Raw genomic sequence first — 15874 nt, 5'->3', positions numbered from 1 at the left:
GTCGTCCCCACACTTCACTGCCAGAGAGCTCTGTGTGGCTACAGCTCCCCCTGCTGAGGAGGCTATGGACACGAGCAGGGCCAAAATAAAAACCAACGTCAGACAAAGGAGGCTGGCCCGCGGGGAATGTTTTATCTGCGGCTCTTGTGAGCATATGCAGAAGGACTGCCCCAAAACGGTCAAACTACAACGCCCGTCCTTAGAAACTGGGCTAAGGGTGGGCCATAACACGCACGCGGGGAAACCCCGCAAATCTGCACGAATCCCAGTAACGATCCTTTGTGGGGATTTAACCCTTCACGCCCCAGCGCTGGTAGACACGGGGTCGGAAGGGAATCTGCTGGATAGCGGATGGGCAAAGGAAGTAGGGCTCCCCCTGGTGGCTCTGCGGGCACCATTGCAGGTGCGAGCACTAGATGGCACCCTGCTTCCATTAATTACACATCAGACACAGCCAGTGACCTTGGTTGTGTCTGGAAATCACAGGGAGGAGATCATGTTCCATGTAACACCTTCTACCTCCCGAGTGATTTTGGGATTTCCATGGATGGTGAAGCACAATCCCCGGATAGATTGGCCGTCTGGGGTTGTGACGCAGTGGAGCGAAACCTGCCACCGGGAGTGTTTAGGATCCTCGGTTCCTCCCGGCACGACGGCTAATGAGGAGGTTAAAGTCCCCCCCAATCTATCGGCGGTGCCAAAGGAGTACCATGATCTTGCTGATGTTTTCAGCAAAGATCTGGCGCTCACACTTCCCCCGCACCGACCATACGATTGTGCCATCGATTTGGTCCCGGGCGCTGAGTACCCGTCCAGTAGGTTGTACAACCTCTCACGTCCGGAACGCGAATCAATGGAGACCTACATCCGGGACTCCTTAGCTGCCGGGCTGATCCGGAACTCCACCTCCCCGATGGGTGCTGGTTTCTTTTTTGTGGGCAAAAAGGACGGCGGACTCCGTCCATGCATTGATTACAGAGGGCTGAACGAGATCACGGTTCGCAACCGATACCCGTTACCTCTGTTGGATTCAGTGTTCACGCCCCTGCATGGAGCCCAAATTTTCACTAAATTGGATCTTAGAAACGCGTACCACCTGGTTCGGATCCGGAAGGGAGACGAATGGAAGACAGCATTTAACACCCCATTAGGTCACTTTGAGTACCTGGTCATGCCGTTCGGCCTCACTAACGCCCCCGCGACGTTCCAAGCTTTGGTAAATGACGTCTTGCGGGACTTCCTGCATCGGTTCGTCTTCGTATATCTGGACGATATACTCATCTTTTCCCCGGACCCTGAGACCCATGTCCAGCATGTACGTCAGGTCCTACAGCGGTTGTTGGAGAACCGGCTGTTTGTGAAGGGCGAGAAGTGCGAGTTCCACCGCACTTCTTTGTCCTTCCTGGGGTTCATCATCTCCTCCAACTCCGTCGCCCCTGATCCGGCCAAGGTTGCGGTGGTGAGAGATTGGCCCCAACCAACAAGCCGCAGGAAATTGCAGCAGTTCCTCGGCTTTGCAAATTTCTACAGGAGGTTCATTAAAGGTTACAGTCAGGTAGTTAGCCCCCTGACTGCCCTGACCTCCACCAAGGTCCCCTTCGCCTGGTCGGATCGGTGCGAAGCCGCGTTCCAGGAGTTAAAACGCCGGTTCTCGACTGCACCAGTTCTGGTGCAGCCTGATCCTGATCGCCAGTACATAGTGGAAGTGGACGCCTCTGACTCAGGGATAGGAGCCGTGCTGTCCCAGAGCGTGGAGGCTGATAAGGTTCTCCATCCTTGTGCCTATTTTTCCCGCAGGTTGACCCCAGCTGAACGGAACTATGACGTCGGCAATCGGGAGCTCCTCGCGGTGAAGGAGGCTCTTGAAGAGTGGAGACACCTGCTGGAGGGGGCATCGTTGACCTTCACGGTTTTCACGGACCATCGGAACCTGGAGTACATCCGGACCGCCAAGCGGCTGAACCCCAGGCAAGCCCGCTGGTCTCTGTTCTTCGGGCGCTTTGACTTCCGGATCACGTACCGCCCCGGGACCAAGAACCAAAAATCAGATGCATTGTCCCGGGTGCACGAAGAAGAAGCCAAAGCGGGGCTGTCGAACCCCACCGAGACCATCATCCCCGAGTCCACTGTCGTGGCCTCCCTCAGCTGGGACGTGGAGAAGACCGTCCGGGAGGCCCTGGCAAGGAGCCCGGACCCGGGGACCGGCCCCAAGAACAGACTGTACGTCCCACCAGAGGCAAGAGCTGCCGTATTGGACTTCTGTCACGGGTCCAAGCTGTCCTGTCATCCCGGAGTGCGTAGGACCGTGGCAGTAGTCCAGCAGCGCTTCTGGTGGGCGTCCCTGGAAACCGACGTCCGGGACTACGTCCAGGCCTGTACCATCTGCGCCAGGGGCAAGGCAGACCATCGGAGGACTTCAGGACTCCTCCAACCCCTGCCGGTGCCTCATCGCCCCTGGTCTCACATTGGCCTGGACTTCATCACGGGCCTCCCGCCGTCCCAGGGCAACACCGTAATTCTCACAATAGTGGACCGGTTCTCCAAGGCGGCCCACTTCGTGGCCCTTCCGAAGCTTCCGACGGCCCAGGAGACAGCAGACCTCCTGGTCCACCACGTCATGCGGCTGCATGGGATACCATCGGACATCGTTTCAGATTGTGGTCCCCAGTTCTCTTCGCAGGTGTGGAAGAGTTTCTGTAAGGAGCTGGGGGCCACTGTGAGTCTCTCGTCCGGGTACCACCCCCAGACAAATGGCCAGGCAGAGCGGGCTAACCAGGAGCTGGAGCAGGCCCTTCGATGCATCACCTCCGCGCACCCGGTGGCCTGGAGTCACCATCTGGCCTGGATCAAGTATGCCCATAACAGCCAAGTTTCGTCTGCTACCGGCCTCTCCCCTTTTGAGGCATGTTTGGGGTACCAGCCCCCATTGTTCCCGCTGGTGGAGGGAGAGGTCGGTGTGCCCTCGGTCCAGGCCCACCTCAGGAGGTGCCGCCGGGTGTGGCGGACCGCCCGCTCTGCCCTGTTAAAGGCCCGGACGAGGGCCAAGGCCCATGCGGACCGCCGGCGTTCCCCGGCCCCCACATACCAGCCCGGGCAGGAGGTGTGGCTCTCGACCAAGGACATCCCTCTGTGTGTCGACTCCCCGAAACTGAAGGAAAGGTTCATTGGTCCATTTCGTGTGCTCAAGATCATCAACCCGGCCGCAGTGAAGCTCCAACTCCCGGCTTCACTGCGGATTCACCCTGTTTTTCATGTTTCCCGTCTAAAGCCACACCACACCTCGCCCCTCTGTACTCCAGGACCTACGCCGCCTCCTGCCCGGCTCATTGACGGGGAGCCTGCCTGGACAGTCCGCAGGCTCCTGGACGTCCGTCGTAAGGGCCGGGGGTTCCAATATCTGGTGGACTGGGAGGGGTATGGACCTGAAGAACGCTCCTGGGTGAAGAGGAGCTTCATCCTGGACCCGGCCCTCCTGGTCGATTTCTACACAAGACATCCGGACAAGCCTGGTCGGACACCAGGAGGCACCCGTTGAGGGGGGGGGTCCTGTTATGTGGGCCGCTGAAGAGGAGGTACTGCTGGCCCACCACCACCAGAGGGCGCCCTGCTTGGAGTGCGGGCTCCAAGCACGAGAGGGTGCCAGACCCAGAAGAAGTGACAGCTGTCATTCATCCCCTGCACCAGCTGTCACTCGTTCATCATCACCATCATAAAAGCCGGACTGCAACTCCACCTCCTCGCCGAGAAATCGACTACTATTGAAGAGGTAATTTCTCTGCTAACTGACACTTTGTGTGTATAACCTGAACTTCTGTTGCAGCCGTTTTCCTGGAGTGTTGCCTTGTCTGGGGAATTGGCGTTTGGTGTGACAGCGACGGCTTCGCCTCACACCCCAACCCAGATAAGTGGTTAACCAGGAGCTGCACGAGTGTGTGATTGGAGGTGGAGGTGCTCCCTCCTAACTGTGTATGGACTGTGGATTACTGAGTGTGCGGACTCACACTCATTCATCTTATCTCTGCTTTCTGCCAGCAGTACCAGGGTCGACAGCCGAAGACAGAGGCCACCTGGGGATTCAGGACTTGGCGGCTCCGGTGTTCTTCAGACCGTTGGTGGTGGAAGTCGTGTGGGACGCGGCTTCTCTCTCATCGGGGGTCTTCTATCTTCGAGCCTGCCCACACGTCACCTGGTGTTAATTGACTGTGCAAATTTCTGTAAATTTAGTTGTGTATTATCACAACATTAAATTGTTACTTTTTGGCTTATTCATTGTCCGTTCATTTGCCCCCCCCTGTTGTGGGTCCGTGCTACGACACCTTCCCAACAGCTCTAAATCAATGAAGTAAGCCATTCCTTTTTGATGGTTTCACAGCAGTTTACCTGTAAAACTCATATTACATGGTTATTCAGCCACAGAACTATACAGAAAGATTTTTGTATAAATTTAGTCATGAAAAAATAAAATGAGGGGGGGTGGTCAAGTGAAGTATGGTGTAAATGACAAAAGAATTTCTACACAGTATTTGTTTTTAAAGTTATATGTCACTTAAAATGAGCATATTAGCATTTCTATTTTTTTTAGAGCCACCAGACATAGGCTTGTCATTAAAAAGTATAAAAGGAGAACCATAAGCAACATAATGTGGACCACCTGACCTATATTATTTTGAATACTAGAGCACCGAGGTTGTAGAGCACAAACCTCCACCAATACTAGTTTCCAATTCCGCAAAATTTTACCTTGAAAAAATTTCAAGACCAAAGAGGCTTTCATAAGCTAAATTAGATGTGATCAAATGTCAGGAGTATGTATTTAGTTCATGCACTTGAATCTTTTTTGTTTTTCAACTTTTCAGTTTCTGAATTCTTTTTCAGATCATTTTCACACAACATTGGTTATCTCTGCTATTCACAATGTGTCATTGCTTTTTGGTTCTTGGTTTCCAACTGATAACTGGAAGATCGACAAGCAGGCATAAAATTGGAACCTCCATCCAATTTTGGTGGTGTAGGTAAATCCATAACAGAAAAATGAGAGTGACTGAGGCACTTTTGATTGAAATACAATGCAAAATTTACACAAAATGGGCTTTTCATTATTAAATTCAATTGTCCACAAAATCCACAATCCGGAACAGATCTAGATCAAACTTTGTCAGGGGATAGCAAGTGCCAGTCTCTACCTCACACTGAAATAAGTGACTGATTGAGGCATGTTTGATTAAGATATAATGTAAAATGTAATAATAATACATTAAATGGATTTTTTTCAATGTTAAATTTAAATGGCCACAAAATCTGCAATCTGGATGAGATCCAGATCAAGCTTTGTCAGCCGATAAAGGATACCATTCTACATAACGCTGTCAAATATGGAAGAAATTTGATCTTTTTTGGCAGAGTTATGAATTTTTGAAAATCCGTACAATGTTAAAGATAAGGATTTCCAGTTTTCCAAGATTTTTCCTGACTTTGACCTGTGGCTGATGACCTGGAAAACTGAATAAGTTCTTGCACATCAGGATATGAATCTTCAGTAAAAAAAAAATCTCATGACGATATATCAAAAATTGTGGGTCCAGGCTGTTCACAAACAAACAGGAGTGAAAAACATAACCTCCTCCAACTTTGTTGTTGGAGGTAAAAATGATAGAAAATACTTTTCAGAAAAAGATACTTTCATTACTTTCATTTTATCATCTCCATCTGCTTACAACACAGACGTGCCCTTCACAATATGGCTGCAAGCTACATCAGTTAGCTACTATAGTGAAACTGATGCGTTGCCTCTCATCATTGATGCATGGATAGCAACAGGAATCTCCAGTCTGCATGAATGTCCAGACTGGCTCCACTTGGATTGGTCCTAGATGTATATACACTGTACATGTCTTGCAGTCCTGCTGAGGTGTCTTGTTCTCAAGGGGTTCAATCTATTTCTAATATTTCATATCATCCATTTTGTTTTCATATTTGTGTTTACCTTATGGTATCCTGTACAATGAAACTTGATGCAGTGTCAGTTTTAATTACACTGTGGCCCATTCTTGGGCTGACTGTGCTGGAAATTATTAATCTCTCATCAACCTCTGGATCTGTTCCTAAATGTTTCAAATCTGCAGTGATTAAACCATTACTGAAGAAATCTAATCTTGACCCTAGTATATTGAAAAACTATAGGCCGATATCAAATCTATCATTTTGCTCTAAAATTCATTCGTGGACCACCTTACTGAGAATAATCTCTTTGAGCCACTGCAGTCTGCTTTTAGAAAATATCATTCCACAGAGACGGCTCTCACTAAAGTGGTGAATGATCTTCTGCTTGCAATGGATTCAGACACCACTACTGTTCTGGTGCTGTTAAATCATAGTGCTGCATTTGATACCATGGATCATCATATTGTACTCGATCATTTTGGGATTACTGGGAGTGCCCTTGCATGGTTGACATCATACCTGACTAGTCATTCTCACTGTTTTGTACAGTAACACTACCTCTAACCTTAGTGAAATGAAATTTGGGGTTCCACAGGGGTCCATCTTAGGCCCCCTGCTTTTCTCCCTTTATATAGCACCCCTTGGGCAAATATTGCGTAATTTTGGGATTACCTTTCACTGCTATGCTGATGATACTCAGTTATACATACTGATTACTGCTGGTAATCTCATCCAGATAAAATCCTTAGAAGATTGCCTTGTATTGGTGAAAAGCTGGATGTCTATCAATTTCCTAATTTTAAACTCTGATAAGACTGAAATGATGGTTCTTGGTCCAGTGAGACATTGGCATCAATTTGACCAGTTAACGCTTAGCCTAGGCTCATGTGTCATACATCTCACACTGACATAGTGAGGAACCTTGGGGTAATTTTTGATTCTACGTTGTCCTTTGACCTACACATTAGAGATATTACAAGAACTGCTTTCTTCCACCTGTGAAATATAGCAAAGATTCATCCCATCCTGTCTATGGCTGATGCTGATACCTTGATTCATGTATTTGTTTCATCTAGATTGGACTACTGAAATGTTCTATTTTTCTGGTTTACCGCAGTCCACCATTAGGGCTCTCCAATTGGTTCAAAATGCTGCTGCCCGACTTTTGACATGAAACAGAAAGTTTGACCGCATTACACCCATTTTGGCATCTCTTCACTGGCTTTCTGACCCAGTGAGATCAGATTTTAAGGTTCTGCTACTAACATATAAAATTGTTCACGGACTGGCACCTCCTTACTTAGCTGACCTAATTAAACCCTACGTACCGGCCCGGGCTTTGCGTTCTCAGGTGCAGGACTACTTTGTGTCCCTAGGATGAATAAAAAGTCTGCAGGTCACAAAGCTTTCTCTTATCGTGCCCCTGCTTTGTGGAATGATCTCCCTGCGTCAATTAAACAGTAAGATTCTGTAGAGAGTTTCAAGTCCAGACTTAAGACGCACTTATTTTCCCTTTCGTATTGCTAGCATACTGGCATAGTATGTTACTATGCTTTTTACTCTTTTAAATTCATTTTATTAGGAAACTGAGCGGGCTACGGCCTCAACTTTATCTAAAGTCTGGGTCTTTTAGTGAAGCTTAGAGCTAGTGGTCAGTGATCACCTTAGTATTTCTTCTGTTTTTCTTGTTGTTTAATGCTGACAAATTATACTGTATTTGTTGTGTTTCTGAAGCCTGATTCTGTTTTTTTTTCTCTCTGTTTGGGGTGCAGCTCCATCCAGAGATGGGTGTGGTGACTGTTCTGTAACCCTCCTGTCATGTGCACCGGCAAAATTTCCTGTATATTTGTTTTGTAAATTGTTTTGTCAATTGTATCGGTAGCATGGCCCAAGCAGAGGGTTGCCCCTTTGAGTCTGGTCTCCTTGAAGTTTCTTCCACAAATCATCAGAGGGAGTTTTTCCTTACCACTGTTGCCTGTGTGCTTGTTCTAGGTTGTTGGTAAGGTTAGACCTTACTTGTGTGAAGTGCCTTGAGGTAGCTTTATTGTGATTTGGCACTATATAAAATAAATAAATTGAATTTAAAATGACTGCATGAGTTGTACTGTTGTAGTGTTTACTGGAGGACTGCTGTCTACTTTCATTACAATCTATACTACATGAGTAGTATTTTGTTGTGTACTGTGTTTCTTACCAGTGGCAATGGGAGCAAACAAGGTTGAAAGGAAGAGTAGACATCTGGGCCACATGACGTCTGAGGTTGACCTGGAAGTGGATCTGGAGGATGAGCCCAGACGGTCTTGTAGTGAGCCTTTTGTCTCACAGCTCAGCTCTCCTGACACCATGCACACCTGCAAGTCCACACAAAGAGGACTGACTCACTTTGCTGCAAAATATGACTTCATTAGCATACATTTATACTTAAAAGGAAAAATCAACTGCTTTGAAAATAAATAAATAACACAGAAATCAGCCAGTTGTCCTTCAACAACATGAGATAGTCATTTTTCGACCTCACAATAATCAATACGTTTCTGAGATGTCATGGTCGTAGGCACGTCCTGATCCGATTGCTCTGAACAAGGCAAGTTTTAGTTGTTCTGTATCGTATGTCAGCTTATATTTTCCACGTGAATACACAAGTTATTACTGTCGTCTGTGTTTTCTGCCTGCTAACAGGCAGTGTACAGGCCCGTAGACAGAAGGGCAAGGAGTCAACACCCCCCCCCCCCCCCCCCACTACCACCACCCCTTTGGATAAAGGCACACTTTTCAAGACCTATTTTTAAGACATTTTTGCAAAAAACAATAACAACAACAACAACAACAACAACAATAATAATAATAATAATAATAATAATAATAATAATAATAATAATAATGAGCATGAGTGAGTTTTTAACAACCAAAACTGCCGGACTTTCACCAATGCATTAATTCAACATTATTTTTCTAGTTTTACTACTACAATGTTCCACTAAGTGCGAGAGATAAATAAAAATGTTTGCTAATTTAGCCATTTTTGTAATCAATAAATAAATACATTAAGGGGCACTCTGGGGTGATGGCAGTTTTCTTCTTGGCTTGACATTAATGTGCTTGCAGTGTGCTCTGTGCAAGTGTAACAGCTCGGAAAATACAAGCACCAGGTTGGTAAAACATGTCTGCAGCTATTCAATATTAAATGGCGGATTGTGGGCAAAAAAACAAGGCTGAGGGTGCAAATATGCAGAATTTGCATTTAAAATGCTTGTGGATACATTGCTGAAAAACTTCAAATGGTGATTTACACTTGTTCCCAATAAAGTGATAAACAATCCAGTATAATTTCCGAATTTAGCGGTATTTTACAGCTCCATCACAACTTGGATGATATCAGCATTGGCAACACTAACAAAAACGTGAAATGTGTTTTGTTTTTAATCTCAGTGAAGCAACGTACGTATGTTTTCACCTGTGACTCTGGATTTGTTTGCTTTTAAAAAGATAACTCATAAAATTATGCACCATTTTTTTGGTGGGCATAGGCCAAAGAAAAAGCTATTACATTTTGGTAATGATCCAAAAAGGTGTTTATTTCAACTAATCACACTTTCACCAGCATTGCAAACTTGGACATTTTTCAGCATTTTTTGTCAATTTGTCATAAAGCATACCTGCTTCTTATAACGTCAAATTTTACCTTTAATTTGGGTGGGGGCCGGGGGGGGCATAGTCTCTCAATTTTGAGATCCTGCGAGGGATTGGACAAGCAAAATATATTGGTTGTTGTAAACACAAATCTACATTTTTACAGCCAGTTATTTTTTTTTAGACCAGTCTGGAGATGGATACATGAATATTTCTGAGTCACTGAATATGTGAAACCATTAAAAAATACGATTGGCATGGTTCTGAAATGTACAATTGAAAGGAGCAGGTAGTCTCCTTCTTGCTGTGCAAGAGGAAGATTAGTGAGGAAAGCCACCAAGACACCCAGACAACTCTCATAGAATTTTTGGCATTTGTGATAAATGAAGTCCAAGATATAGTTCATGAATTGGAAAGCTGCACTGTCTTTGATGAAAAGTGATGATTTATATGAATGATAATCCTTATATAACAATTATCTCATCACTTACAGTATGCTGTCCAAAAATGGGGTACTATGTATAGAAATAGCTGTAATTTTTGAATGAATGAATGTCTTACATAGGCCCTGCCGTTGGTGTCAGGGCTTAGCTTTGGGTTCTGTAGTGAGTAACAGATGAGAGTCTAAGATACAGGTGACTTCTGCAGCCAAGGATGACACCCATTTATAGTTGGTTGGACTGGACAATCCAGATGAAATGTCTTGGCCAAGGACACAGATGGGTAGCTTGACTGGGAATTAAACAGGTCTACATATTGGTAGCCAAGCTTATGGTAAAATGGACTGCATTTATATAGCGCTTTTGCATCTGCATCAGACGCTCAAAGTGCTTTACAACAATGCCCCACATTCACCCCGATGTCAGGATGCTGCCATACAAGGCGCTCACTACACACCGGGAGCAATAGGGGATTAAAGGCCTTGCCCTTAGTGATTTTCCAGTCAGGCTGGGATTTGAACCGAGGATCTTCTGGTCTCAAGCTCAACGCCTTATCCACTAGACAACACCTCCCCTTATCCCGCTGAGCTACCTGCTCTACTGTGGTGTACATCAGCAAATTTTTGTGACCATCCACCTACTTGCGGACCTGATGGACACATAATCCAACAAGAGAAATCAGAGATTTCCGACGTCCACCAATCGGGATCCCTAATATCAATCTGTGGTGCAAATTTCATCAAAATCCATGCAGTAGTTTGACATAAGCCTGCTAATAGACAGACAGATCCTTGGTGAACATAATGACCAAAAGGTTGAATACAGTTTGATGTTAGTGGCTGATGCTTCAGTTGCACTTTGGTTGAGGAATATGCTCGACAAAGTACTTATTTTAAACAACAAAACATACTACATGCCTGTTTATCCACAAACAAACAAATGCAAGAAAGAAACTGATGACAGAAATTGATTGAAATTGATAAAAGATGATTTTACAAAACGAAGACTGGAAACAAATCAAGTCACTGGTTCATTTGTACACGATGATGCTGGAGTCTGGATGGTCACTTCACTTGTACTTTATATCAGCATCAAACTGTGAAATGTATCCATTTTGTAATCTAATTGTTCATTTCATGGTCTATCAGCGATAATCACTTCATAAGACAGCAGTCTGTCAATTACAGAAGTGGCAGACTGCTCAGCATCTTTCGTTAACTGATTCAAGTGACCAGCACTGCTGAGCCACTCACTTTCTCGTCCATAGAATAACTTCCTTAGTGTCCTTCACCAGCCCATAATTCACACATTTTTAGATGATGTCAAACTACAACATTGACAACACAGTCAATCATTCTTACAACCACCAAAGAGGTTGTGTGATCACTGGTATCTGTTGTTGGTTTGTTTACTTTTTTTACGGGATCACATGAGGATTACGCAAAACAACCATGTTTACTGATAACTGGTCAGTGGGTTGTACATCCACCAAAAAAGAACCTATTGAATTTTTGTCTGAGATGAAACAAGGGGCAGGTGCTAAATTTGATCTATTTTTTAAATTTTCTACGTGATTTCTTTGCCCTGGATTTAAAGGACAAAGAAATCAGGATGAAACTTTAATTTGATAATCACTGTCAAAGGGCAGGATGATGATCAAAGCTAAGTTGTCAGGATCAAAGATCAGGATCCAAAATGAGTCCTCATGAGGAAAGTTCAGAATCAGGATTGTAGGTCAGCAATCAGAAACAAAAATGAGCAAATAAGATTTAAGGGTCACAGTTCGGTTTCAAAGTTCTAGAACATAATCAAAGAAAAGTTGTAAGGATCAAAGATGAGCATCATACACAGATGAGTGATCAGAAACAAAGATAAGGATCGAGGTTCAGGAAGTTAAGCAAAGATGGGCGATCAAGAACAAAGATCAATCTCAGGGTTAGAGGTCAACAGTCAGCCACAAAAGTGATCAAATAACATCTAAAGATCTAAAGATTTTAGGATTAAAGATCAGGATCAGAGTTCCCTGAAGGTGATCAAAGATGAGTAATAACAAGCAAACACAATAATCCACAGTTCAGCAATCAGAAGAAAAGATGAGCAATTAAGATCTAAAGGTGACTGTTCAGGATTAAAGATCAGGATCAACGTTCCCTGAAATGATCAAAGATGAGGAATCACAAAGTCCACGATTGCAAGTCAGAAATGAGAAATAAACACAAGCAATCAGCATCAAAGGTAAATGTTGTGGAGGAAAGATGAATATCGAAGTTGAGGAACATGGTCAAAGATAGTAGAACAGGAACAAAAGAATAGGATCAGGATCACAGATCGGCAATAAGGATCAAAGGGTTGTGTTCAGGATCCCATGGTTGTCTGTCTAGATAATGCTAATGATTTGATGCTGTGGGCAAAAAGGATTTTTCAGATCCACAAATGTGGGACAAAGGATTGGAATCTGGTTTGGGGGCTTAAAAATTCAAAGGATCTATGGATCCTTGGTAGGTGAATACACTCAACTAAGATCCCTTCTAGTTTCTGATCTGGAGAGGGGGCACTACCTATCTGAGTAAATGATGGTTCCACTTGATGTCAAATAGACAGCATTTGTTATGACAGCAGTTCAAAGGTAACAGCGGTGCTATGTTGTGCCGAAACATTGAGTTCTCAGGGGATCGTGTACTCAGCCCCAGATAAACCGGTGAAACAAAGAGAGGGAAGCTGCAGGTAGAAACAGCAGACAGAGAGAGCCATGGGAAATACATCACATACAACACAGACTATTGATCAGTGTGACCGTATTATTTTGGCTGAGCAGAGACAATGGTGAGCTGTGACCCTCAGGCAGCTCTATAAGGGACAATACCTGCTCTGGGACCTCGTCCCGTGTGAATATTTTTAAGCGAGTCTGCAGCTGTAGTTACACAAACACCATATTTTCATTTATTTGACAGTTAAAATTATTGCCAGAGATGTTCATCTTTGAAAAATATACAACCATCAAAAGCCTCAACTCAGATCCAGACCCTGCAAAATAGATTTGTTTTTCCCCTTTGGAAGAACTTGACGTTTCCAAACACATACAGCAAAATTAAATCATATAATTAACTCTTAACATTTAAATATCCTTCTTAGGATGTTAAAATAAATTAACATGAGCACATGAATGACCACAAAGTCCATTTTAATGCACTAATTTACAGAGTTTGGGTGTCATCTCACAAACTGTCTGCGGCCCTTGGACCCAAAAAGAACAATTTTACTCTCACCAGTCCACAAAATATTCCTCCATTTCTCTTTAGGCCAGTTGATTTGTTCTTTGGCAAATTGTAACGTCTTCTGCACATGTCTTTTATTTAATAGAGGGACTTTGCAGGGGATTCTTGCAAATAAATTAGCTTCAGACAGGCATCTTCTAACTGTCACAGCACTTACAGGTAACTCCAGACTGTCTTTGTTCATCCTGGAGCTGATCAATGGGTGAGCCTTTGTCATTCTGGTTATTCTTCTAACCATTTTGATGGTTGTTTTCCATTTTCTTCCACGCGTCTCTGTTTTTTTTTTTTTTTTTTTTTTTCCATTTTAAAGCATTGGAGATCATTGTAGATAAACAGCCTATAATTTCTTGCACCTGCATATAAGTTTTCACCTCTCCAATCAACTTTTTAATCAAACTACGCTGTTCTTCTGAACAATGTCTTGAACGTCCCATTTTCCTCAGGCTTTCAAAGAGAAAAGCATGTTCAACAGGTGCTGGCTTCATCCTTAAATAGGGGACACCTGATTCACACCTGTTTGATCCACAAAATTGAAGAACTCACTGACTGAATGCCACACTACTATTATTGTGAACACCCCCTTTTCTACTTTTTTTACTAATAGCCCAATTTCATAGCCTTAAGAGTGTGCATATCATGAATGCTTGGTCTTGTTGGATTTGTGAAAATCTACTGAATCTACTGGTACCTTGTTTCCCATGTAACAATAAGAAATATACTCAAAACCTGGATTAATCTTTTTAGTCACATAACACTACTATCATTCTGAACACTACTGTAGATAGATATAGGTTTGGGCACACTTGTGTCCAAATGTTTGACTGGTAGTGTGTGTATGTACAAATATTAAATTGGCATGTCAAACTCTTTTTAAACCCTACATTAACCCTACAAAAACTCTTCATCAACTTCCAAACTTTTGTCGGTTGTGATCTTTCCCATTAAGGTTCGAAACCACTAACTGGTCCAAAGAAGGAGAATCCCAACAGACGTGTGTGCTTTATACTTCCACTGCTTTAACAAGTGTACAAGCTGCCCTATTTTGATTGATTGGTCGCTAACTCAGTTGAACATGAGCAATTTCACCAGCTGTCTGCAGCTCGACACAGGAGGAACCCTGACATATGGCCGGACGCCACCAGTCGCAGCGTTCCACTCTTCCATAATTCAAAAGCTATTCCATCATTCCGTATGCGTCGCATACTCCATCTTGCTCATCCATTAATTAACCCTCTCATTTCCACCATGCTCAAAGTGTTTTTGTGGACAATAAACATACGTTAGCCTGAGGGAGTCCAGGGTGGATCTGGACTCACATCACTCAGGATCCTTTCATAACACAGCACGGCTACATTCTTCTATATGCACAGAAGATCAAGTAATTACATTCAACCTACTCAGTCTAGAACGCCTCGACAATGTCACTTGCGCAAAACATCGCATTGTTTTTCTGTCCTCTTTCATTTCATCATCTTAATGCGTGCACTGGATAGTACATTATGAATAAACAGGCAGTTATGGCGCTAATTAACAGAACGTATGCGCTGTATGTACGTCTCATATTCATCAGTTTATGGAGAGCATCAAATTTGGTAACCGTACGCCCTGCCTGCACCTACTCAGCAGGAAAATGATGAAATAATCGAACCATATATTTAAAAGGAGCTCTGGATTTATTTGTTTGTCACTGCAGAGCCTCCATCGGCCCAAAACGGACAAAAACATCATCTGATAAGGAAGATCACGCCGAAAAAAATAACAGTCACTAGTTTCAGGCCTTTTGATCTAGCTGCTGTTTATATCTACCCCTGGTCTACTTACACAGCAGTAGATTTATTCATTTATTTCATAAATACCTGTATAAATAGAGGGGCACTCAGTGGAGTGTGTGCCTCTGCCAGACCTTCAACTCATCAATCACTAAACCATAAGATATCCCCAAACCGCTGTTGGGGTTTTTATTGTGTTGAGTAAAACTACAGAGACACTCAGAAGACACAAACCTCCATGTCCCTCAGGCCATCAGACTGTACAACTCCTCACTCAGGGGGAGGAGGAGTAACAGGAAGACAGAGGACAGGAATGAGAATGAGAGGAACAGTAGTAGCCAGTAAACCAGTATTGATCCATATGTCTGGGATTTATATTGTGTATTTGTATTTATATTTGTAAAGTGTTTTTCTTTTTTTCACTTCTTACCCTGTGTACTGTTATACAATGCTGCTGGAACTTCAGTTTCCCTGAGGGAGTTTTCCCAAGGGATAAATAAAGTTCAGTCTAATTTAATCTAATCTAATGAAAAGTTCAACTGGTCCTGCAAACATACAACCAGGAATGTCTCAATCAAGTGTTTCTGTCCCCAGTCCTGAATGAGTATTTGCCAATACCTAGTCTTGATCCCACATTTCTGTTTTCTGACAGTAGATATTATACTTGCACACAACACATTGCAAGATCATTTAAGTTAATCCATTGTATATGCATGAAAATTCAGTAAGGTATATCTTATATATTATATGCATATTCCAATTCTAAGGTGGAACTATGCTAGTATACTAAGGTATATTTAAATATCTAAAAAGGAAGAGT

General features: G+C 43.7%; 1 protein-coding gene across 1 annotated transcript in view; it reads right to left on the bottom strand.

Moving 5' to 3' along the window:
- The window catches only part of adgrl3.1 (adhesion G protein-coupled receptor L3.1), a 479593-nt gene that overhangs the window by 376503 nt on the left and 87216 nt on the right, over positions 1 to 15874 (bottom strand). The window contains exon 3 of the mRNA XM_034187839.1: positions 8135 to 8291. Within this exon, the coding sequence (XP_034043730.1) occupies positions 8135 to 8285 (151 nt within the window). The 5' untranslated portion in view covers positions 8286 to 8291. The remainder of the gene's footprint in view (positions 1 to 8134; positions 8292 to 15874) is intronic.

The sequence above is a fragment of the Thalassophryne amazonica genome, chromosome 15 (assembly GCF_902500255.1).
Source record: "Thalassophryne amazonica chromosome 15, fThaAma1.1, whole genome shotgun sequence".
In the NCBI taxonomy this organism is placed as follows: domain Eukaryota; kingdom Metazoa; phylum Chordata; class Actinopteri; order Batrachoidiformes; family Batrachoididae; genus Thalassophryne; species Thalassophryne amazonica.
Note: the sequence above shows the minus strand (reverse complement) of the source record. Positions and strands in the feature narration are given on the sequence as shown.